Source organism: Euleptes europaea, chromosome 12, assembly GCF_029931775.1.
Source record: "Euleptes europaea isolate rEulEur1 chromosome 12, rEulEur1.hap1, whole genome shotgun sequence".
Classification (NCBI taxonomy): domain Eukaryota; kingdom Metazoa; phylum Chordata; class Lepidosauria; order Squamata; family Sphaerodactylidae; genus Euleptes; species Euleptes europaea.
Genome location: NC_079323.1, coordinates 44,963,975 through 44,988,829, shown reverse-complemented (window position 1 = coordinate 44,988,829; position 24,855 = coordinate 44,963,975). Strand labels below are relative to the sequence as shown.

The window sequence follows — 24,855 nt, the reverse complement described above, 5'->3', positions numbered from 1 at the left end:
CCAGCAATGTCATTGATGTCATCATTGCCTTAACAGGTATATTGGGAAAGAAGTTATAGAACAGTGTCTCTCCTTCTTGTTTAGAGAAGATTGGAGGCTCCAAGGGAGAGGTACCTGTCATGTTTATTTATTCATTTATTATTTTTGATTTCTAACCCGCCCTCCCCAGTAGGGTCTTATATTGGAAATAAGGTTTTTTTGGGGGTGGGTGGGACTTGCCCTTCACTAGGTATAGGCATATAGAATGAAGGTATTCAATGTATCAACTCTCTGAACAAGAAAATTTTTCAAAGACTACTCTATAAAGATTTTTCTGATTACTAAATAGACATTTTTCCAAAGAAAGCTTTCAAGGGAATATGAAAGCATTTTAAAATAAAGAGTGATCTGTAGGAACCCATAACTACCTGTAGCAAGTAGACGACTTGCAAGGATTGGCTTGAGGCCCAGGCAAACAAAATTATGTCTGTTGTTGAGACAAAGCATGCAGCTGAAGAAGGCAACATTAATACAACTCCCCAAATAGCCATAGAACCCAACAAAAGTAAGATAGGATTCAGACAACAACTAGATAATGGAAAGACAAATAGCTTACTAATGCAACATTTAAAACAAAAGTAAGATAATCCTTGGATCCACTGCATCTACCAGCCATGAAGGTACTAAAAAAAATCACGCTAGGTGAAAGACTACAGTAGGTTGTATATTTCTGTGACAGGTATCTTCCAGAAAGCACTAGATTAACTGTCAGAGCTTGCATGTTATGGATGAACTCAATATGAAGTCCGCAGAGATGCACTATAGATTTCTTGCCTTGAAAGAATGTCACCCACTGTACTACTTATGTATGAAAAAGGACGTTTGAACATTGGTGGATGGATTAAGTGTTGCAGGAGATACTTGATGCTAACTGAAAACGTTTCCTCCTCTTCTTCAAATCATCCTTCCAGAATCATCAACTTTTATTATCTTATTTTATTATTTTAACCTAACTTTGATTTTTACCTAGAGCTGAGATTGTATCGAAATAAAACTTGACTTGACTTGGCTAACACTGAAGTGCTGGATAGAAACCAAGGCTACTATTGAGGTCACAGTAACGACTGTGGAGGTTCTCAGCTCCAAACGGATGGAGTAATTTTGCCAGAGTGATTGTCTGTAAAAAAATTAGTTTTTTCTTTTTAAAAAAACAATCCATTCCTCATATGACATATCTTATTATATTATTATGCATTTTATCAGATTATTATACTTCTGTATTATGTCATTGTTATTTAACTGTGTAATCCCACCTTGTATTGTTTAAAGTGGGCATTAGACTGACATTTTTGCATTGTTCCCTACACAACCCCTTTCTTCTGTCTCTTCCAATCAAACCTATTTCTTCTTCTTTTTCTCCTCCTCCTTATCCTTCTCTCTTTCTCTCTCATATACACACAGGGTCCTGTCCCATCCCCCTAGCTAAAGGGGTTCACTTTTGTCAACCTCTTGTGCTAATCTCTTGATTATGAACACCAAATGAGGAAATATCAGACAGCAATTGAGTCATAACATAATAAAGAAATAGTGACCCTGCAACTGCAGCATTTTAAAAAAAATTAACGCTGAAAATCTGAACAATAGGCATTAATTCTGATTTTAAAAATTCTCTCAAATTTTGATACTGTGATTAGGAAATTGATGCCTATTTTTTTCTGAAATATATTGAAATCACAAAATAGATACGACTTTACATTTGAATCAGAGTTGCCCTGAAATGTGGTTCTACTTGACTGTTCATATCACGTTCTTGATACTTTGTGGCAGTACAAGACCACTAATTACATATGCTATAGTTCAGTCAAATCTACTAAGTATTTTGAACATTTTCAGACAGATAGCTTGGGCATGTACACAGGATGGAAGGTATATACATACAGAAGGGCATGCTTTATAGTGAGACTGGAAATGCTAAGAGATCCAGAGGTTAAGGTTACACACAACCCAAATATAAGGGAATTTATAAATGTGACAAGAAACCGTGACATCAATGAGTGGGGGAACTTCGGCAACTAGTAAGAGTATTTGGCAGCATGAAGTCTGGTTTGGCATATAAACCTATGATGATAGATGATTACTACAGCATCAGAATAAACAAGTGCAAGATGTGACACTTGCAACAGGTCCTGTGTTGATCCAGGACCAGCTTCTTTAGCTCCACAGTAAGTATTATTCAGATTAATTCAGATCTTCAAAAGAGAGAGAGAGAGAGAGAGAGAGAGAGAGAGAGAGAGAGAGAGAGAGAGAGAGAGAGAGAGAGAGAGAGAGAGAGAGAGAGAGAGAGAGATGTCTTTAAAAGCTTATGGATGCAATGTAGTGACTTCATTGTGATTTCTATGAACAATCTGGCCCCTTAAGACAAGAACAACCCAGAGTCTCTTCCAATGTTATTCATAGAATCGTAGAGTTGGAAGGGACCACCAGGGTCATCTTGTCCAAGCCCCTGCACAATGCAGAAAATTCACAACTACCTCCTTCCCTCACACCCCCAGTGACCCCTACTCCATGCCCAGAAGATGGCCAAGATGCCCTCCCTTTCATGATTTGCCTAAGGTCATAGAATCAGCATTGCTGACAGATGGCCATCTAGCCACTGCTTAAAAACCTCCAGGGTAGGAGCACTTACCACCTCCCGAGGAAGCCGGTTCCACTGAGGAACAGCTCTAGCTGTTAGAAAATTATTCCGAATGTCTAGATGATACAAGCACACTGTGAAGCCATTTTAAAAGTCTATCCATCTGTGGTCACAGCCCAATACTCATTCATGACAATTTGTGATCCTACATACAGATGTGCATCCCCATTCACATCAAAAAACACATTTCCAATAAAGATCAGATGAACATCACTATATGGATGGAATGTTTGTCCGAACATGCATTTATGTTGGCAAGGTACACTGAAGGCTGCTTAGATGTGTAGATTTTTCAGGATCAAGTGGATTGTGTATCTATTGTCAGGCTTTTCAGAGGACATTAATTCAGTTTGGATACTGTTGTGTTAATTTTACGATGTCCTGTTCAAAATACTGTCATCCACTGTAATTGAAACTCAACACATTTTTAATACACTTTTCTGCTACTCTGGTCAGAGCTGTTCCACAAAGCTGTCTAGGCACTATCATTTCCAATAGACAATTACACTCTACTTATTCAGGACTTTTGCAATAGGATGATCTACATACTATTAAAAATGATTATCATTTGCATAGATAAGCTTTCCTATATAAATGTATGTGAGGTGGAAAACTAGTAGAGATTCCAAAGAATTTGTTGGGCTATTGAAAACTTCCTTGAGCAAGAAAGTTGGACTGTGACCACAGACCCAAGTTCATGTCCTTACTCAGGCAGTCTTCCTAAGCAGTTCTGCTTAGGAGTCCCATTTTATTCAGGAAGGCTCACCTGCAGGAAAAGTGTTCTTAGGATTGCAGTCTCAGTCATGAAACTCATTGGATGACTAGTCATTATTACTTAACCTACCCTATCTCACAATTGTCACTGAGAGTAAGAAACATATGAACACTGCCACCCGCCTACTGGAGGAAAGGTGAGATAAAAATGCCAACATGTGTTTTAATTTTGCAGGAACCGTGTCGTGAACTCAAAAACTCAATCAATGTCAACCAACGGGAAGGTGGACCCAGATCTCTTCAAAGTTCATCCTAACTCAAAATGGCATTCACCAGAGAAAGCTCACATAATGCCCTAAGGAAGCGTCACTTGAGAGAGTGCTGTTGAGCTTTCCCCAGGATTCTCACAACTGTCGCAGTCAAAAAGAAGAGCAATCCTGGGAGGAGAACGTAAGCAACAAAGCAATCGCTTAGCATTTGGAGATGCTCCCTAAGATAGCCGCTAAGAGGGGAAAGGAGCAGAATCTGAGGTGCTGGAGGAGGATCGAAGAGGCCCTTTTAGGCCAAAGGTCTAGCCTCTTATGCTACGATAAAGTCCATTGACACCTATTGACACATTCGCAATTCTGTTGTTTTGATGGTTATTTTGATGGTTATTCCACAGGCGCCTACTGTTAGCGTCTGGTCATCTGTCACTCTTCCCTGTCTTTCACAGTGGGTCGCCGTGTTAGTCTGTTTGCAGTAGTCAAAAAGGGCAAGAGTCCAGTAGCACCTTAAAGACTAACAAAAATATTTTCTGGTAGGGTAGGAGCTTTCGTGAGCCACAGCTCACTTCCCTGTCTCTGTATCCCTAGAACAGATTGGAGGACCGTCGTCTGCTCATCAGCTTGGCTGGAGACTCTTTCTCCCCCCCCCCCCCCCGGTCTCCTCTTGGCATGCAGCAAATTATCCCTTTAAGAGTCTGTTGCTGCTGTTGCCTGCGCGCGGTGACCCATTTTTCCGGAGCGCTTTCCCCTCTCTCGCTGTGCTTCTCAACCGCGTGCAAAGGGCTGGGGCTCAGCCCGCTCTGCACGCCTCCCTCGCGCCGAACCCATCCAAGTTACAAACGCGGCCACTTTTCAGAACTGCCTTTGGACAGCGACTTCTCTCCCCCGCACCTTTTAGTCCCCGCCCCCCCCTCCGCCGCTCCCCGCTCTCCCATTGGCCGGGAAGAAACGCCGAGTGGCATTTCTCATAGGCTCGAGCCAACGCCCGTCCGAAGTTGTTGCCGAAAGAGGGAGGAGGAGGGCAAGCCATCCATCGCCTTCAAACGCGGCGCGTCCCGCCCCTGCCCCACTCCTCCTCGTTCCTCCGCGATCCGCGCTGCCCGCTGACAGGCCGGGCGCGCCGCACGCGCCCCCCGCCCATTGGAGAGCCGCGGCTGCCTGTCACGTCCCAACCGTGGGGAGGGGACGGGGGGGAGGGAGGTAAAGAAAGCGCGGCTGGGGAAGGGGCGGCGCGTCTAAACCCCCAAGCGGGGGGGAGGGGGCGTGGCACGAGGAGTTAGGAGGCGTGGCTATTCAGAGAGAGAGACAGAGAGGGAAGCGCGGATGTGGAAGGGACGGCGCGTCTAAACCCCAAGCCGGGGGGGGAGAGGGCGTGGCCCAAGGAGTTAGGAGGCGTGGCTATTCAGAGAGAGAGAGAGAGGGAAGCGCGGCTGTAGAAGGGGCGGTGCGTCTAAACCCCCAAGCGGGGGGGAGAGGGGGGCCCGAGGAATTAGGAGGCGTGGCTATTCGGAGAGAGAGAGGGAAGCGCAGCTGGGGGAGAGGCGGCGCGTCTAAATCCCTAAGCGGGGGTGGGGAGAGGGCGTGGCCTGAGGAGTTAGGAGGCGTGGCTATTCGGAGAGAGCGAGCGAGAGGGAAGCGTGGCTTGGGAAGGGGCGGAGCCCGGCGGCGGCGAGGAGGAGGAGGCGCGCGCGAGAGAGCGGCGGTTGCCCTTGCGTCTCGCGCTGGGGGAGCGGAGCGCTGTCCCCGCGAGCTGAGGCGAGGGAGAGCGCGCGCGGAGCGTTGGGCGGGCGGGAGAGCGCCTCGGCTGCCCATCCGTCCCCCGGCCGTTGAGGGGGGAGGGGGGGAAGCGAGCGCGCCCGTGCCTCAGGAGAGGAGAGGAGGGGCGCCCCGTTCCTCGCAAGGCGGGAGTGGTGCTGGGGTGTGTGAGTGTGGGGGGGGGGCGCTGCCGCGTGCCCACCCGAGGAAGGACGGCGCGTGCGCGCGCGGGGGGGCCTTAACGGGGCGAGGAGGGAGGGGGAGCCGGCCGCCGCTCGCCCCCTCCGCGCGACCCTGGTCCTCCTCTGCTTCACCCCGCTGGAGAGGCTGAGGGAGACACGGCGGCCGCGGCGGCGGAGGCGGCTCCTGCTGGGGGGACGACGAGCCCGGAGAGAGGAGGAGGAGGAGGAGGAGGAGGAGGAAGAAGAGGCGGCGGCGGCGGCGGGGAAGGAGGCAGCGGCGGGATCCTGCGCCTCGCGCCCGGCCTGCCCGAGGGGAGCCCCCAGGATGCGGCTGAAAGCGAGCGTCGTCTTGCGCCTCTACAGTCTCTGCGGGATCCTCATACAAGGTAAACCCCCCTCCCTCCCTCCCTCTTTGTGTCCCCCCCCGCGCGCTCCCAACTTCGAGCGTCGAGGGAAGGGGGGGTGTCGCCTGTGCACGCGCCTGTGGGGGGAGGGGGCTGAGGAGGGGTGTCCCGCGTCCCCCTCCCCCCTCTCCCCCTCCTCCTCTTTCCTGCCGGACTTCCTCCCTTGACCTTCTTCCCGCTCCCCTGGAGGCTTGCCCCCCCCCATCCTCCTTTGCCTTCTGCGTCTCCCTCTCCCCCCCAGCTCTTCCCCCCCATCTCTTCCCCCCCCATCTCTTCCCCCCCATCTCTTCCCCCCCCCTCTTCCCCCCCCAGCTCTTCCCCCCCCAGCTCTTCCCCCCCCAGCTCTTCCCCCCCCCCAGCTCTTCCCCCCCCCCAAGCTCTTTCCCCCTCGCCTCTGGGCGCTCTAATCCTCTCTGTCTCTCCTTTATCCCTCCCCCCCCTTTCCCATTGCATCTCTCCATCAGCCTTCTCTCTCGGCAGCCTCCACTTGGAGGGCGCTTTCCCCTCCCCAAAGTGCTGCGCGGACATTAATCCTCCTCTCCCAGGCTCTGAAACTCCTTCTCTGCCCCCCCCCCACTCTCCATCCCTGAAGCTTGCCAGCCCCTCTTCAACTCCTGCCCGCCTTCCCCTTCAGCCACGCTTTCTCACCCCCTCCCCATCAGATATGCTTATAAAGAGAGAGAGAGAGGGAGAATGGAGAAAAGCACGGTGTGCTCTGTCACATCCCTGGGGTGGGAGGTGGGGGAGATATGCTTTAAAGCTGAGCATCCATAAAGGGACTGTGCATGTACGGCTTCCATAAAGGGACTGTGCATGTACGGCTTGCTGGCAGACAGAGACTTAAAGACGACCAAAGCTATCTTTGCAACACCGAACACCCCCCCTCCTTTCTTTATAACCCTTCAATATATTTTCGCAGCCACTTTCCAAGCGGTGTGTGTGGATTCCTTGCCTGTTTCCGATTTCTTATGCGCCTTTGGCAACTCTCCCTTTCGTTCATGCAGCCCTTTCGAGTGGTGTGTCGGGATCGGAATGGGAAAAAATGGGCAAGCTACTACTACCGTTATGCAAAGGACTGGTTGTAGGGATATAAGTAGGGAGAGGAGCAGGGCAGCATCTTTCCAGCGCTCAAGATCTCCTTCTCCACCCTTGCTAATCCGAATAAATGGCAATATGTATTAAGGAGCAACAAGAGACTGTGTTGTTTCCTGTGCTGTTAGGAGAATGCGGACATGGTGCTGGAATGTGCAATGAGTGTGATGGATGTGTGTGTGTGTACGCGCGTGTATGTGCGTGGTGTCTTTATGGCTGCGGTGTTCGAGAATGAGTGGAGATATTTTGCTGCCCCTTTCTCCTTCCCTTTCCCACAGGCAGGGGGAGAGATGAGGTGGCTAGATACCTAAATGTGTCGAGGGAAGGACTCTTTAGTGTTAACCATCATCTAGACAGCTTTTGGAGGCTCTAAATGAGGTCAGCGAGCCTACAACTTCTTCATGTTTTCCACAGGATGGCTCCCCCCCCCCCCCGCCACCAGCAGGATGGCCAGGGCCAAATAATTGTCTGGGTCTTTCTGTATTTTGGGGATTCAGAAAGAGCTAAGTGACCTTGTGCTATTTTCCTGCCTCTTATTCAGCAGCATTAGAAAGTTTATTGTATTTCATGCCTCTGTGCACTTGCAGTATCATGAGGTGAGGTCTCCAGGGAAGGTAGTGGAAGCATTTCCCACCCCCAAAAGCTGAAGTAAGCTTTTAAGTGATTCTGCATTTGTATGGAGCCCCTGCTTCACCTTCTGGGGAAGTTGCATTTTAATAGTGGTGCTGAAAAAACGTGGATGTGATTTTTATTTGATGACTTGCAATGATTTTATGCAGCTGGCTACTTGTTTTCCTTGCAAGTCCGTGTGAGCTTCTGGGAATGTCCTAGCACAAGGAGCTGCTGCATAGAATTATTTATTGGGGAATCTGGCAGGTGGCACATGTAGGGGGTTGCCTCTTTTCTTCTTGCATTTCCATGTGAACTGTCAATTCTGTCTGCTGCAAGGGGTGGGGGAGCTCCCTTGATTGGTTCCCCCCCCATCGATAAAATCGTGATTGCTTTTGGTGATGGAAAGCTTTATATTTTCAGTATACATTTAGATTCATTCAGTCACAATGTGTTCAAGAGTAAACTAACAAATTAAAAATGTTATCTGTTTAGATATATGTGTTTTTAAAACATAGTTCAGTGACTGATCCAGGAAAAATTGCACCACTGCAGGCAGCATCAGGCAAAAAAAAAAATGCTGTGCAAGAGGCTGCGTTTTGGTACTGCTTGGGTGGAGATAATCAAGCTGGGCCTTTCCTTATGGGATGGAGAATGCCCCTTCCTTTACTATGATACCTGGCACTTCCTCTGTATTTTAAATTGTGTGTGTGTGTTAAGTCTGCCAGTTTTGTTTCAGCAGCAGCTGACAAAAATAACAGCTCAAGCTTTCAGTCTTCTGAGCTCTGGCTGAAAAGACTGTTGTCTGGCCTCTCTCCCTTATGGTTATAAATTAAGTGAATACTTTGGGATATGTAAAAGATTGCATAGAATGCCCTGATTTGACTCTTCCTTCGCATAATGGCATAGAACAGTGCTGGAATAGGAAATAAATGTGCGTTGAGAGCCACAGTATAATATGCCTAGTAGGTGCATATTGTGTTATCTTTTTTTAAGATTTCCATTATGTTTATTGCCTATTAATTTAATTTGTTACTAGTTTGGCATTGCTACACAGTAAATTCACCCAATACCCTAAACTATGGACACCATTATTCTTGTCTGGGACATCTTGTCAGCTTAATTCACTTTCTAAAACAGAAGCAGGTAAATCAGTTGAAAGTTCATTGAGCCCTGCTCTTCATGCCCCACCCCTGTTTATTTTCCAGAATAGCGTTTAGGTGGAGAACTGATTATTATACCCAAAATCAGCATTTGCAGTGGATACCTATTGAGAAGATACATTTCAATAGATCTGGCTACTTAGAATTGTAAGGCCACACTTCTAAACTTGTTATCTAGCACTCCTGTCCTAAATACCTTACCTGGAGATAGCCATCAATGGAGTCTGTTTCCAAGTAATTTTTCTTTGGAGTGGGGATTTCATTGTTTAAATACCCCCCCAAATTAGTATATAGTGAGATAGTACAAAGAAGTGCAGTCTTGATTTTGATATAGAGATGCTATTCTGTGTTATCAAGTGACATACATAGAAATCTCTCTGGCTTATGTGAATGGCCTTTCTTAACCAGAGACTGGCTAAAGGAGAAAAAAAAATAAGTTCACCGCATGAGGAGTTAATGGAATTTTATGCAGAAGCTCAAAATCCAATGTCTATAAGGAACCTTTGTACAATCTATACCAGTATTTTTTAAAAAATTAAAGACAGTTTAATGATACTGGAACGGAGGCTGTTAATGTAAGATTTGGTTAATACTAGAAATAGTTTTTCTTCTAGGTTTGAAAATGAGTATGAGATAGTGAAGATCTATTGCTTCTAGTTGCAATAGAAATAGAACTTTCTGAATATGCAAGTGTGATCCTACCCACAAATCTCAACTCTGTCATTATGTAATATAGAAACTTACAGTTATTTATCATGATTTTATGTAATACATTTACGAAGCGAAATACTTGGGATTTCTATGTAACAAATACTTTATAAAGTCTAAAACATTAACTTATACAATATAAAATTAGTGATTTGAAGGTAATGTAGTTGCAAAGGCTTAATATGACTGCATAATGTATAGTATGAAACTGCAGAGATAAATATATTTTACTGTACTTCATGTGTATAGAGGTGTTAGAATTGTCCCAGAATTGTAGCTGCTGTAGCCCCCTGCTGTGTGATAATGCAAATGGCATCTAATGCTTTAATGTGCTGTGCTGTTGCAAAAATACTGGGTAGCACTGCATTGGTTGCAAAACTGGTACACTAGACACTTCACTAGTAGCAAGAAAATATTTCAGAGCGTTTTTTGCAGGATCTTGAAGAAGTGTGATTGAAGTGAAAAATTCAGTGATTATTAGTAGATGACTAGCTAATGTTGAGTTTGATTGTGATGTTTTTTCAAAACATCTTGCTGATAAGTGTATACATCAGTGATTTGTTTGATTTTTTCCTTAAAAGCTATAAACAACTAAGCTGGCTGTAATACACTGAATTAGACATAATTTCAAGTCATAAAGTAGCAACATGGTCATTCAACTTCAAATACTGCCTGTTAGTGATTCTACCACACCTATGTCAACTGATTATAGTATGAGGAAAAATGGGCTTAATATATAGTGTAGCATCAATATATTTTGGTAAGTATGACAATGTGCATATATGTATGTGTGCACGTGCACCATTTTATTGCTGTCTAAGCAGATACACAGTTACTCCAGGCTGAGTATCCTTTATCTGAAATGCTTAGGACCAGAAGTGTTTTGGATTTTGGATTTTTTCGGATTTTGGAATATTTACATTTATATAATGAGATATGTTGGGAATGGAACACAAGTCTAGACACAAAATTCATTTATGTTTTATGTACATGTTACACACATAGCCTGCAGGTAATTTTATGCAATATTTTAAATAATTTTGTGCATGTGGAGCATTGTGGGGAACCTGCCGTTGGCACGACCAACTGCACACGTGCCATTTTATTACCTTTTGTGGGCGCTCAAAAAGTTTTGGATTTTGGATCATTTTGGATATCAGATTTTTGGATAAGGGATACTCAAGCTGTACCTTACCAGTTTTGCCCTGACCTGGATGGCCCAGGCTAGCGTGATCTCGTCAGATCTCAGAAGCTAAGCAGGGTCAGCCCTGGTTAGTATTTGGATGGGAGACCCCCAAGGAATACCAGGGTTGCTGTGGAGAGGAAGGCACTGGCAAACCACCTCTGTTAGTCTCTTGCCATGAAAACCCCAAAAGCGGTCGCCATAAGTCGGCTGCAACTTGAAGGCACTTTACACGCACACAATACCAGTTTTTACATTTTTTAAAAAAGTGTTTTGACATTCCATACACTGAAAAATACCATCCTTAATGCTGGTGATTTTACATGTAATTTTCTCAATTAAAGCAGCTGCATTAGATCTCTACAGTTTAAAAACTTCAACAATTGTTTTGTGAATCTACTTTAAGTGCTAATGCACAGCTTAAATTCTTCATCCAAATTATGTATATTTACTTGGAAGTAAAGTCCAATTGATATAAAGGGGACATAGCTCCAGTGAAGTGAGCATGGGATTCCAACTTTAATTACTTATTGAATAATTAAATAAAATATTAATTGATAGGTGCATAGGTTAGTATTAGTAAACACACACATTACAAAAATTAAGAAGTGCAGTGCTGAATTCAATAGAATGTGGCTTGCATTTATTGTAATTTCTTGGAAGTATGTAACTTAGTGAGAAATAGTTTGTACAACTTTTTGTTTATTTATTCCTTTCTATGAATGTTACAAATGTTTTAATATTACTGATTGTAAACATGAGGAGCAGTATCTGAACTTCCGCCTGCTTTTTCAATACTGAGCTTTCATGAGGTGGAGTAAAATGTTACTGGTGGAAATGAATGCCATTTGGGTCAATGAAATTGGCTTGATTGAAATATAAATACTTGCATATTAAGACAGTTACAGCTCATTCCTGAGCCTGGGGGCCGAATGGGCTTAGGAGGCAGCGAGGGGCTTGCACTGGTGTTTGTGCCACTTGCACCATGCAAACTGGCATGGATGCCATTGTAGTGCCGCTTGCGTCGGCCCCTCAGGACTGCTGTGGCAGTGCAGCCCTAGGATGCTGGCGTGGCCTTCTGCTGGTGCAAGTCGTTGCACCGGCGTTCCAGGGGCGGAGCTGCTGGCAGGCAGCTTCCTAACCCCTTCCGGGCTGGGAAACCCCCCCCTCTGTCTCAGCGGTGCTGCGCCAACTTTTTTGCTGGCGCAGCATCACTGTTTTCAATGGGGCTATTTTCCCCATTTTTGAATTTTTGTTTTTTTAAAGGCCTTTTTTAGCCTTGCAGCAGCCTGGAAACCTCTTTGGAGGCGCTGCAGCGGGGCCTCGACCACACCGTCCCCAACCCCGCTGCAAGGCTCAGGAATGAGCTGTTGCTTCTATTTTTGAAGTTTTGTAGTGTTTTCAACTGCAAATATCGTCAACTTTTTAGCAATACTCTTAACAATTTGTGAATTTTTGCAAAGAGTTTAGAACAGGGCAAATAAGAGATGGAAATAGCATTTTCACACCTTGTCATTTGGAAGATCATAGCAATAACAAGGAAATTGGCTACAGCTCCCACCATGAGATCATGTGAGTTTTGCTCTGAGGAAAAAAAATAAGTCTGGAACTCCCTGAAGCAGTTGACTCTGACTGAAAATATAGTGTAAGAAGGTTTAAATAGCTTGAGAGTGTGCAGACATAAATCAAGTATGTGTAACTTATTTTTATTTTAAAATTGTAACTTGTTTAATAAAGGAACTGTGACAAATAAGCAAGTGCATTTAAACAAAAAACCCATACAGGCATCAAAAACGAGTGTTTACGGGCATCAGGATCCATGCCTGAGTTATTTCATGGTCCTAAGACACAGAACTGATTATAGGGAACTGATCAGAGTGTTCTCCACCTGCTAGTTAGCATCCTGGTGACAGAACTGATTAAGCACCATGCAGTTTCTGGCTTTTCAAATATGTTCACAATGGACTTTAGATACAGTGAGTATTAGTCCACTGGGAAGAATTGTGTTTTTCCTTTTTTCATTAACACCTGTTTGGGTGAAACCAGAATAGATCAATGTATAATAGGAGGATACTGCTTCTTTTCTTATCTTTGGTTCTCCCCCAACCACTTCATCGGTTTTCCATGGCCACTACAGGCAAGGTATGGTGGACGAAGGCAGGGCTTAATTTGTTGCTTAATATTTACACTGTACATTCTTGAGGTGGCTTTCATATAAAAAATTCAGACTAATAATGTGAAACCCAGTAGTTCTTTAAAAAAACGTCTATTAATTTTGACAACCCTAAATTAATTTCCAACTTTAAAGGGGTAAACACACATTAATTGTAAGATGTAATCCTTGTAGACTACTAAATAATTTGGAAAACTTTGCATGTAATAGTTAGTTCACTATACACGCACACGTCTAAGAATAGGATTGTACAGCCTCAGCATGCATATTCTGTATTGTATGACAAGTACTTCAAATGAAGACTTCTACATAGCCCATTGCCTAATTTTGTTCGATGAACATAGACACTAGACCATGTTAATCATTGTTTCACAAAATCTTTTGTTTGAATGAAGAAATTGATATATTTCCTTTAAAAATGTGGTTTTATTCATTCTTGGTGAGGATATCCTTTATACAACGTGAATTTGTATATGGTTCCAAAGTCAAACTATTTTCTTGTTTCATATATGTTAACAGAGCTGACAATTAAGCTGATAGCTGTAGATTAAGGACCATAAGTGCTCTGTAGTATATGTTTAGGTAGTTCCTAAGACCACATGGAAAGTGTTTTGAAGATTCCACCTAGGGCCAAGAGGCCAAGAGGAAAAATTGAATAAAAATGCCTTATTTAATATTTGCTTTCAGAATGACATCTTGAGACACTTAAGTGATAGGAACTTCCATGTCAAAATGTCCATGTTTGCTAAGGTTAAAGTTCTCAGAAGTGATTCTGATTTAGCTTAGTTTTCTTTTAAAATACCCTTTCTCTACTCTTATGCTCTCTCCTCCCCCAATGTCAGTGGTTCCCAACCTTTTTTTGACCAGGGACCACTAGGACTTTTTTGTTTGGTGCAGGGACCCCAAGGTTCAAAATAAAAATTCTGGGAATTTGAAAATAAACTTTAATCATAACTGCTAGTTAAACATTAAACTTAGAATTATATTTGAATATATATATTTTATAATAGAGAACTTTTAATTGAAAATATTAATTTATTATGGGTTTATAACTTCGTTTCGCGGACCTTAATTTAGTTCTTGCGGACCCCTGGGGGTCCATGGACCCCTGGTTGGGAACCAGTGCCCAATGTGAAAGTAGATAGGGCTAAATTAAGCCTATTTTGACTTGGCTTAAATTGTAGCTTCGTTCTCTCTGCAGGGTTTCCCTGAGTTTAGACAGGGGATCTCTCTCTATTTGCTGTCAAATTTAGGAACATGAGCAGTGACCAGTAGGGATTGTTTCTGCATATTTCCTTCAAGATTCAGGATTTTAAAAAAAGCAAATCAAGTCCTGTGCTGGCTTGATTTTAAAAGATATTGTTTCAAGCCAGTTCACGCTGCTGTATAAGTTACTAACATTGTTACTGTGTTTATTAAACAACATTCATAGGAATTGGCAAAAAAAAGAAGAAAAAGAGTACTTTAAAACACAGATGAATACATAACATCTTTCACAGCCCAGTCCTAGGGGGTGTAGTAGAGGCGCGCCTGGGGATGGTGATTGGTTTGCTACTGGGCACAGCAAGCCGAAAATGTTATTTTACTGAAAAACCCCGTGAAACTGCTTCACATAGTTCTATGGAGCTGTGCCTCACTTTTTGCAGGCACAAGTTCATGCCGGTGAAAGGGCTTAGGAAATTGACTAAAGTCAGCCCCGTCCCCTGGGGGGGAACGCCCTCTTTGGCCCTGACGCAAGCCCTTGTGCCGGGGAAATGCTGCCATGTCAGCTGCCCATGTGTGGTGCTGCTGCATGGCTCCCCAGCACCAGCATAAGTAGCCCCGCACCGGGGTTAGTGCTAGTTTAGCTAGCATTAGTGGTACTAATGCCAACGCAGGGGTTACACCATCTCCTGAGGCCATTTGCCCCACCTTGAGGATTTCTCTGCCAGTGTCTGATGCAGAACTGTAATCTAATCTGGGAGTCTCCTAAATACATTTTGTCCACAGCATAGTGGTAAAGCCTTTATACACTTTAGGTCACCTCAGATATAAATAAATAGCTGTATCTTATGCCACAAGGTGCTGAAACAGATGAATGTTAAACAAATTGACGTGAAAAAGCCAGTTGCTTCAATTTATACATACTTTCTATCTTCTGAAGTTCATGAAGCTCAACGTGACAGTTATTAAAAAGGAGCCATGGATCTTTCAGACAAAGATTCTGATCAGATACGGTAAATAGCATTTGTATTCAAGGATATATTATTTAATGAGGTGTAACAGCATCAGATCAAATAATATGGTTAATTTTTTATGTTATTACTATAGTGCTTATTTTTTATATATTATCGTATAATTTCTCTTTTTGCTTTCACATTGCACAAATATATTTTCAGTCTGGTTACCTTGTACCTCACTCAGGCTATATTTCAGTGTGGTAGCTACGGTAGTCTGGCAGGAAAAATTGAGTCTTGTGGTACTTGAAAGGCAAACTGATTGAAGAATACATGTTCATGGGCATGAGCCAACAAACACAAACATAGGTCTTTATGGGATCTGGCCTACAAAAGGTTAGGTGTCAAAAAATAAGCCTGTAAATTACCACAAGACTTTTTTATATTTTCACAGGATATATCTTTAATTTCTTAATGAAACAAGGCATTAATGAAAGCCTGTGTGGTGTAGTGTCATACTAGGATTTGAGAGAACCAGGTTCGAATCCCCACTCCGCCAGAGAAGCTTAGTGGGTGACCATGGGCCAGTAACACACTCTCAGTTTCACCTATTTCACATGGTTATTGTGAGGATAAAATTGAGGAGAGAGGAGCATCTTTTGGTCGCCATTGGGGAGAAAGGCGGGGTATAAATGAGACAAATAATTATTCATACAATTAAATGTAAACAGTAAAATTGTATGTGCAAACTTATACAATAACTTCATATTTGTAATCTGCTTTGTTTAAGAATGTGTTCAACACTTAATTTCTTCCAAATGTGTTTTTTTTTAATGTATCTTCAGTGCTTTCATGTCTTTTACTGCTGAAGAAAGAATCCAAGTTTCAGGATTTGCACCTTTAAATTTATACCACAGAGCAAGTTGCTTCTTCTGCTTTTTAGGTGGTTGTGGTGGGAATGTCAGAACTGCCTACTGAACTCAGAGGCCTGGAAGTAACTTAGTTAGACCAATCAAAAGACTAATGGATCAGTTGAACTTTAATTTGGCAGCCTTTCCTGGAGCTCCTCCACCCCCCCCCCATGGTGGCTGTCAAGAAATTATGTGATGTTTCACAAAGAATCCGAAGCAACAGTCTTTAGTATAACTCAACCTTCATTAATTAAGGCTATATACTATGAAAGCAGCCTAAATGCTCCACCCCCCAGCTACTTACCAATAAGCCATCTATCTACAAAGTCACAGCGATTCATTTAGTTTTGTCCTAGCTATTCATAATTTCTCTGCATGTTTGTCATGTGGTGGGAAACATAGGGAATAACATACCAGAGATTAGAAGATCAGTGCAGTCATTTGGCAGGGGAAGTAGTAATGATGGCCAAGTCCCAGTTACTGAAAGATAAAAGATTAATCCAAAATAAATGGGAATGCACTTTATCACAAATGTACATTGCTGTGGGGCCATGAGGGAGGAGATTCAAAGTAAATTCAGATAATTAACATCTGGTTGATCAGTTTCTGCTAACTTTTAATTAAAACGTGATTAATGTCTATTCAGCAATGATTTTAGTGACTTTTCTTGCTTTGTCCCCCCCCCTGTTCTTTTCTGTTTCTCTTCAAAGAGTTGCTCTGCAATATTTATCCAGCCTTATTTGTGAGCCTTAAGTCTGGTTTTACTTAGCAAAGCTTTCTGTCCCAGTAGCTTAAAAATTTCTGACAGCTCTGAGAAAATTTAAGGCCAAATTATCTAAGTGTCAGTTTCAGTAGATGTGTAGGGATAAATATCTGAACAAATGGAAAAATACCAAACTGACCTACATTTGCTAGATTATCAGTGTAAGTGGACCTGTTTCTATTCCTGCCATGCGATATGGAAAGAGACTGCTCTGATTATTCCCCAACTAGGAAAAGAGTGGACTAATTAAATGTGAGTAATAAAAAATCTGTGTTCAGCATTGGATACAAATTTATGTATATTGGGTTTCAAAAATGTTGCTTGTTATTAGTCCTACTTTTCAAAAGCCTAAAAAAATTGCACCTAATCTTCTGACTGAATGACTATTAAGATACAGTTTTTATGAGCTGAATGATTTTTGAGGTGTAGTAATACTAAATAAAAGAGTCATCATACATGGTGCAGGGGAGCTCTAGAGAATTTTTCTAGCATTGATCATCTAGGTTAGTTGTAGATGGGCAACCTGTAATCCTGGGCAGCAATTAAAGGGAAGAGAAAATAAAGGATGTCAAATCTGACCAAAAGTCCCTGGGAGTTTCAGAGGTTTCTACTGAAAGGATGAAAGGGAGGAGAGGAGAATAATGTATGCCATTTGGGTCTCCATTGGGAAGAAAGGTATGGATTTAAATGAAGTAAATAAATATGGATTGAGATAATTGCTATTTCTGTGTGGCAGTATCACAGAATTTATCTTTTTAATGTCATCTTCCATACACATATTCAAAACATCATATCCATGTACTGTTACTGTGTTTGTGTGTATGTTCTAATGGGAACCAGGATTTGCTTGGGAAGCAATGTGTGTCCCCTGTGCTCCCATTCAGAAACAGTGTGGAGATTCTGCTGGTAGAAACAGATATACTTGAGCTGAAACAGGAATATCAGTACTGAAGGGTTAACAACAACAACAACAGTTGGATAATATATATATATCCTTCCATTTTAATCTTACATTAAACAGAAAACACATAGAACTTTTTGAACAACTTGCTTTCATATCAAAATTGTTTAGTGTATTTAGGTCTAATTTGTCTGGTCAAGATCTCAAATTCTTGGACCTTTTTCTTAAAATTATGGGAGTTATTGGGTTAAGTCCTATGAAGTAAACACAGGTGGCCAGGAATATGAATCTTTCTTTTCATCCACTTCCCTATCAACTTCTCCAGCCTCTGAAAAGTTGGTGTTGGATGTTATGGACCATGTTTCCCATCTTCTTTTTCAGCCTGAGACACTATACACTTGTCCATGTGGTCCAGTGACCTCTATCACCAGCTTTTCAAAGGCTGGAGTACATGGTATTGCCTTCCATGCAGGCTTCATAGTATCTTTATCCACTGTGATTTATCATCTCAAATTTGTATTTTTTTTTTTGAAACAGAGAGTAATTCAGTGCTGCAACAAAAGTCATGTTTGTTATTGACACCTAATGTGCATATGTTCTTGAGATCTGCTATAAAAATATATTGCGGCTAGCGTTTTATATTAACAGTGATACTATAACAATTTTTTTCAGAAAATAGAAAGTGAAAGGAATCAACTCTCACTATATATTCCTATGCATAGGTTCAACAGTAGTGTGAAACTGTACTGAAGACTATTCAACTCTTCTATCTTTTTGTCCAATTTTCTGTTGGTTTTAGATAGTTAATATGAATATTGGGTGAGGGAAGATTCTATGGATAATCACAAAAAAACATCAAACCAATGCTGAAGAGGTTTCTGGAAAACAAAGCACTGCTCCAGGGTGGGTTTTTGTTTGTTTGTTTGTTTGTTTGTTTTTGAACCTGTAAAGCAATATTGAAGAGGTTGTAAACTTTAGCTCTGGGTGAAAGGTTTGCGTGTCCTATGCAATTACTCTGAAGTAAAAGCACTTGCAAGATTGACAGTGCAGTCCTAAGCAGAGGTGCATCTTCTTAAGATAACCCACTTCAAGGGCCATTTGGGTATTTACAACATCATTCGCGGGCCATACAAAATTATCAACTTTAAAATTAGGCGACCAAGCCCCAAGCAGGCAGCTGCCCCAGATGACCCCCCCCTCGGGCAAGCAGGCAGGCATCCAACAAGTTGCCTTAGTCTCTTCCAACTGCAAAGATCTCTTATATGTATGGTCAGTACAGCCTGTCTGGACAATATTATTCAGATCTAGAACTATTTCAGTTGTGGTACCCTGCCTGTGAGAATCTGTTTTGCTGAATATCTCCTGATGTTTGAAAAGCTGGCTATGTACTCAGGAAGGCTTTCAGTATTCAGGGTCAATTATTCTGCTGCTGTTACTGTTGTTGATGTTGCAGTGACTATTTTAACTGATGTCCCGGATTTGAATTATTTATCTTTAAGCTGCTTACAGAGGCCAAAGTAGGTTAATGAAGAGGGGAAACAAATTTTATATAGGATGAATAATTATTATAGTTGCTTTAAATGGCTATAGAACATGACTTGAGACCATCAGTTATGGTCATACAGTGTTCCTCTAGTCTACCATAATGATTACTGAAGTATATATGAACATAAGATAGTGTAAGATTGCTATGTAAAAACAAACAAAACAATAAGTATAGTATACATTTTAATCTTAAGGATACAATAGTGGATGCGTTAGTGCTACTGTAAATATGGTGTTGCTATCAAAGAGCATAATGATGGTTAATTGAGTATGTAGTGATTTCTACAGTTTTATTGACAATGTTTTGTGAGAAAACAAATGCTAGATAATGAAGATATGGACACTTTTTCTGTATTAATATATTCCCTTATGAAACCTCAGGCATTATTGGTTAATTTTTGAGGATAGACAAATTACATGATTGAAGAATACTAGGATGCCATTTGGCAATCAAGACCTAGATCTAGATATGAATTAGAGCATTCCTTGACTACAGCAACTCCCGTTGTAAGAATTGTCTGTCTAAGCCAAAAGTAGCTATGGTTTACTATTTAATTCCTCCTTTGATTTTTAAGTGATCAGGGCACACTCATTCATTCATTCAAAAAAAAATCCTGAAGCAAAGGCTCAAGGCTAGTTTTCATTGATTAAACTATGGCAACACAAGAAGTTATGAAGAATTGCTCTTTCATTGCTTCTTCCTACATCTTGGTAAAGTGAATGTATGGAGCTGGTTTATACCTAGTCATTATCATTTGTGCATTTTGCTTACACATACTGTGAAGCTGCCTTATTGGTACATTGGTATTGCCTACTCAGATTGTCCTCCCAGGGTTTCTAGCAGAGGTCTTTCATATCTCCTGTTACCTGATTCTTTTAGGGAACTCAGTTTTGACTACTTTGACTGGCAGTGTTCATTGTAGAAGCCACTTCATGGTGCTTGGTGGCCACTGAGAATTTTTTAAAACCTCTTTCCCATGTTATTCATTAAATGCTGAAGTAGGTACTTAATGAGGAGCCCTGTGGCACAGAGTGGTAAGCTGCAGTACTGCAGTCCAAAGCTTTGCTCATGACCTGAGTTCGATCCTGATGGAAGTTGGTTTCAGGTTGACTCAGCCTTCCATCCTTCCGAGGTCGGTAAAATGAGGACCCAGCTTGCTGGGGGTAAAGGGAAGATGACTGGGGAAGGCACTGGCAAACCACCCTGTAAACAAAGTCTGCCTAGAAAATGTCGGGATGTGACATCACCCCATGGGTCAAGAATTACCCGGTGCTTGTACAGGGCTCTTTACCTTTATCTTTAGGTACTTAATGAAGGAACTATCCCATGTAATATTATAAAAGCATTGTCGTCACCACCGAGTCACTTTTATCTTTTAAAATAAACTTTCATGTCTAGTGCAATAGTGATCAGCTGTTAGAATGGGATTACTAGAAATTGCTTCAGGATTAGGATTGCAGATCACCTGCCAATGAAAAATTTAAAATGTACAGTGCAATCCTAAGGAGAGTTACTTCTGCCTGTTCATTTCAGTGGGCTTAGACTGGAGTAACTCTCTTTAAGATTGCACCTTCCAAACAAACAACTCTGGATAAAACACATGTTCTGACGCCATCCTTCACCCAGCTGTATTGTAATACTATCTTTCCTCTCCATGAAACCAATTGCTGGCAACTCTGTTATGTTGCAGGCCTCTTGAGCTGCTGTAGCATAAGAATTTGAAACCCTTGGTTTAGAAGTGACTAATTTATATTGTGAAGATTGTGGCCAGCATCATGAGTTATTAACTGGAGGTTGCATAGTATCCTGGAAAAAGACTTGACTCTAATAATTAATGTTTTTTAAGCTTCATGTGTTGTGGGATAGGGAAGTGATAATGCCATTTTAAGCAGAAGTCAGTGGGTGTAGAAGGGTATAACTGTACTTGGGATGGCACTATTGGGCCTTCTGTATTTTTATTGGCTTCATTTATAATTTGACTTTTCCACAGAAGGCACAAGGTCGATACTTATGTTAATATGAATGAATGAAAAACCTTTAATGGCGTAAGTAATATTACAATTGTTACAGAAGGTACATAAAATATGCAGTCATTAAGATACAAACATAGGCCAGTAAATTCCAAAAGTAGAAATTACAGACTTTGGGCTTTTTGAACTTTCATCACATCTACTAGAAAATTGGCAACATCTGCAGTAACCTCCGGATCGGAGTCATTTAATAAAAATTGACATTTTGCTTGGGTAGATAGGTGATATTTGGAAAGAAGCCAATTTTTTAACCATTTCCCACGGGGTGTTTCATATAGAGGGCAGACCAACAGAATATGATCAATTGAGTCCAGGGAATAGGTATCACAGGGACAAGTCCTTTCTTGGATCGGCATTTGTTGATACCTTCCATATAGCATCCTTGAAGGAAAGGCATTAACCCTAGCGGGAGAGAAGGCTCTGTGGAGGGGTGGGATGTCCAGAGTGTGAAAATAATGGGGAATATTGTTGGCTAAATTCTTGAGACCCAACATTGCTGGGGAGCAGACCAAGGGTTGAGTGGGGAGTAACGTCTGATGCTCCATATCCAAGAAACGCTGTTTAACAATTTTAAAAATATGGGCCTCAGTAGTTAAAGCCAGGTCTTCCACAGAGACTCCAGATGATCTTATTTTAGACAGAATTAGACAATCCCAGGAGGTATTATGAAGTTCTTTTAGCAGCAGAGACATCAGAGAACCACACTCTGTTCTAAAAAACAGTTTAAGCCAATAACGAATGGTTAGCAGCCATGCCTTGGTTTCACACAAGCTTTGACCAAGTTCAGAGGTAATAGCATAATAAGAGACACAGCGAGGGAGACCAAGAATTTTTCTTAAAAAGTTAGCTTGAATGGATTCTGTCCCGATTGAACGCATTGGCCCAGATAGGTACACCGTACAGAATTTGGGGTAAGATTTTGGAGTTGAATACCTTAACTGTGGCAGGGACATACTGGTTACCCTTATAAAGAAAGAAGGACATCAGTTGGATTGAAGAAATTCTCTCTAGTTTGGTAATCCTGGATCTATGAACTGCCCATTTAAGGTTATAATTAAAAGTAATGCCGAGATATTTAAAACTCTTCACCTGTTGGATTTTGGCCTGACCAATACACCAGCTGGTGGGCGACCATTTTTTTGAAAAAAAACACGACATTAGTCTTAGAGTAATTAATTTTAAGAAGATTTAGATGACAGTATTCCTCAAACGCACTTAAGTAGCATTTGAGTCCGATTTTAGAGTAGGATAAAATAGCAGTGTCATCAGCATATAAAAGAATAGGAACAGCTTTGCCTCCCAATTTAGGAGGGTGTCCATTAATAGGCTCTGAAGAACAAGCCAGGTCTGACAGAAACATATTAAAAAGAAGGGGAGCAAGTATACAACCTTGCTTCACACCCTTATTAAATGGGATCTTATCAGTAAGGCCAGCGTTTGAAGAATATTTTAGTTGGCATGTTGCGGATGAGTGAAGTTTTTTTAAAAGGAATAAAAGGCGAGGGTCAATTCCCATACTAGACAGCTTAGACCAGAGTTTATCTCTGATAATGGAGTCGAAGGTAGATTTTAGGTCAATAAAAGCGACAAAGAGTTTCTTGCAACCCATTTTCATATACTTTTCTGCAATTGTGGCAAGAACCAGGCAGTGGTCCAAGGTTGATTTGTTTTTGGAGAAGCCGATTTGCTCTGGGCCTATTATTGCGTTTTCCTTTACCCAGCTAAGGAGTCGCTGTTCTAGATGTTTCGCGTACAGTTTGCCCAAGACTGGAAGAAGACTGATGGGATGGAAGTTATCAGGAAGAGTTGGATCACCCTTTTTAAAAATAGGACTTATTATTGAATTTAGCCAGGAGTTTGGCAAGATGCCATACAGGTCAATAGATGTGAATAGTTTGGCAAGGAGCGGAGCCCACCAATCAATAGATGCCTTAAACAATTTGGCCGGGAGACCATCCGGACCTGGGACTTTGCCTGGCTTCAGATTACCTATTAATTCAATAATTTCCTCGACATCTACAGCTGGCCATCTAGGGTAAGTTAAGGGCATAGATTCATCAGAGTTAAACACATGGTTAGTGTGAGAATTGAAAAATTTGGAAAAATGTTCTACTCAAACTTGGGGAGGGATACTGACAGTGGGAAGAGAGTTGTAGGAAGCTGGGGTTGCAATAGCCTTCCAAAAGGTTTTACTGTTTCTAGACTTAAGATACGAAAGCGAATGTGACCATCTATGTTGAAAGAAGAATTTCTTCTTTTTAGTAACTAGGTTTAAGTATAACTTTTTGTATGTAAAGCAATCATCGTAGCTGACACAGGTGTCCTTCATACTAGCTTTCCTAAACAGGGTTCTTAGGGATCTTTTATGTGCTAGGCATTCCTTGTCGAACCATGATGCAGACTTGATAGAATTAGTCTGAAGTGGTTCGGCCAATGAAAAGCAGTACTTTTCAATCTGGGAGAAAGCTGATAATATCTCCGTATGCGAGTCAGAGTTCAAGATTAATGATTTCTGGACCAGCAATTCTTTAGAATGGAGAAGAATGGAAGAGGAAATTCTCTTAGAGTCAGACTATTTAATTTTTTTCAAGTTCATGATGGCCTGCAGTGCAGATAGAGGTTCTTGTGGGGAAGAATTTTCAGACGGGCATCGCCAGGAGAATAAAACCAGGAAGTGATCGCTTTCAGTATGGAAGCCTATGTTGACATTGTTGACTAAGGGTAGATATCTAGAGGAACAAATTCCATAGTCAATCACACTCCTCCCTAGCCCCGTACTAAATGTAAAATACCACGAAGCTGGAAATCGGCAGAGACCATTTAAGGTAATCAAATCAATTCAATTAATTTGCAGCCCGCTTTGTTAAAACAGGAATCATGGGAATGGCGGGGCAAGCCCAGCTGCAGAGGTGAGGGCTCTATATCATCTAGATCTATAGAAAGTGCCCATTTCCGAGTATCGTGGCCTATCCGAGCTTTAAAATCTCCTAAAAGGAAAGTTGGGATTGTTGGAAAATCTTGAGAGATTTTTGAGACGAAATTGGTAAGGAGTGACCAGTTTGAATCTAGTAAATTGTCATTATCGGTAGAGGGAAGGTAAATATTGATTAAAATAAAGCGAGGTGCAATATCAGAAATTAAAACAGCTTGAGCAATACATTTACAGGAGCCCAGTGTCACAACCCTAGGGAAAACATTTTGTTTAATTAGAATGGCTATCCGTTAACAGTAAAATTTTCTGTCATCCAGGTTTCCTGGAAGCAGATGCAGTCGAAGTTCCTAATATAATTGATAAAATCAAAATCAAGCTTTTTGTTGTTCCAGCCAGAAACATCATTTGGACATCTCTAACAGGGCTCTTTGAGGCTAGTCAGTCTGATTCTTCAATTAGGTCCAGCCTCTTGTGAGTGTCTTTGAAGATACACCCATTAGATTTTTAGAGGGCAGACAGGTAAAGCTGAATCTTTTACTAAATCCGAGGCCACTGGAATGTTTATAGTCTGGGAGGGAGAGAACATCCTTCCAATGCTGGGAGAATTCGAGGAATCTTGGGACGGGAGGGCAGGACCTGCAGGCGGGCAGGACCCCGAAGGAGTGGTGGGGGTAGATGCAGAGGTAGAAATTT

At 41.9% G+C, this 24,855-nt stretch overlaps 1 protein-coding gene across 3 annotated transcripts in view; it reads left to right on the top strand.

Annotated features, from left to right (window-relative positions):
- Window positions 1-5,868: 5,868 nt before the first annotated feature.
- The window catches only part of CADM2 (cell adhesion molecule 2), a 537,284-nt gene continuing 518,297 nt past the window's right edge, over window positions 5,869-24,855 (top strand). The window contains exon 1 of one of the 3 annotated variants that reach the window (XM_056858351.1): window positions 5,869-5,977. In XM_056858351.1, coding sequence (XP_056714329.1) covers window positions 5,917-5,977 — 61 coding nt within the window. In that variant the 5' untranslated portion in view covers window positions 5,869-5,916. The remainder of the gene's footprint in view (window positions 5,978-24,855) is intronic. The other 2 variants (XM_056858350.1, XM_056858352.1) reach the window with 2 other exon arrangements.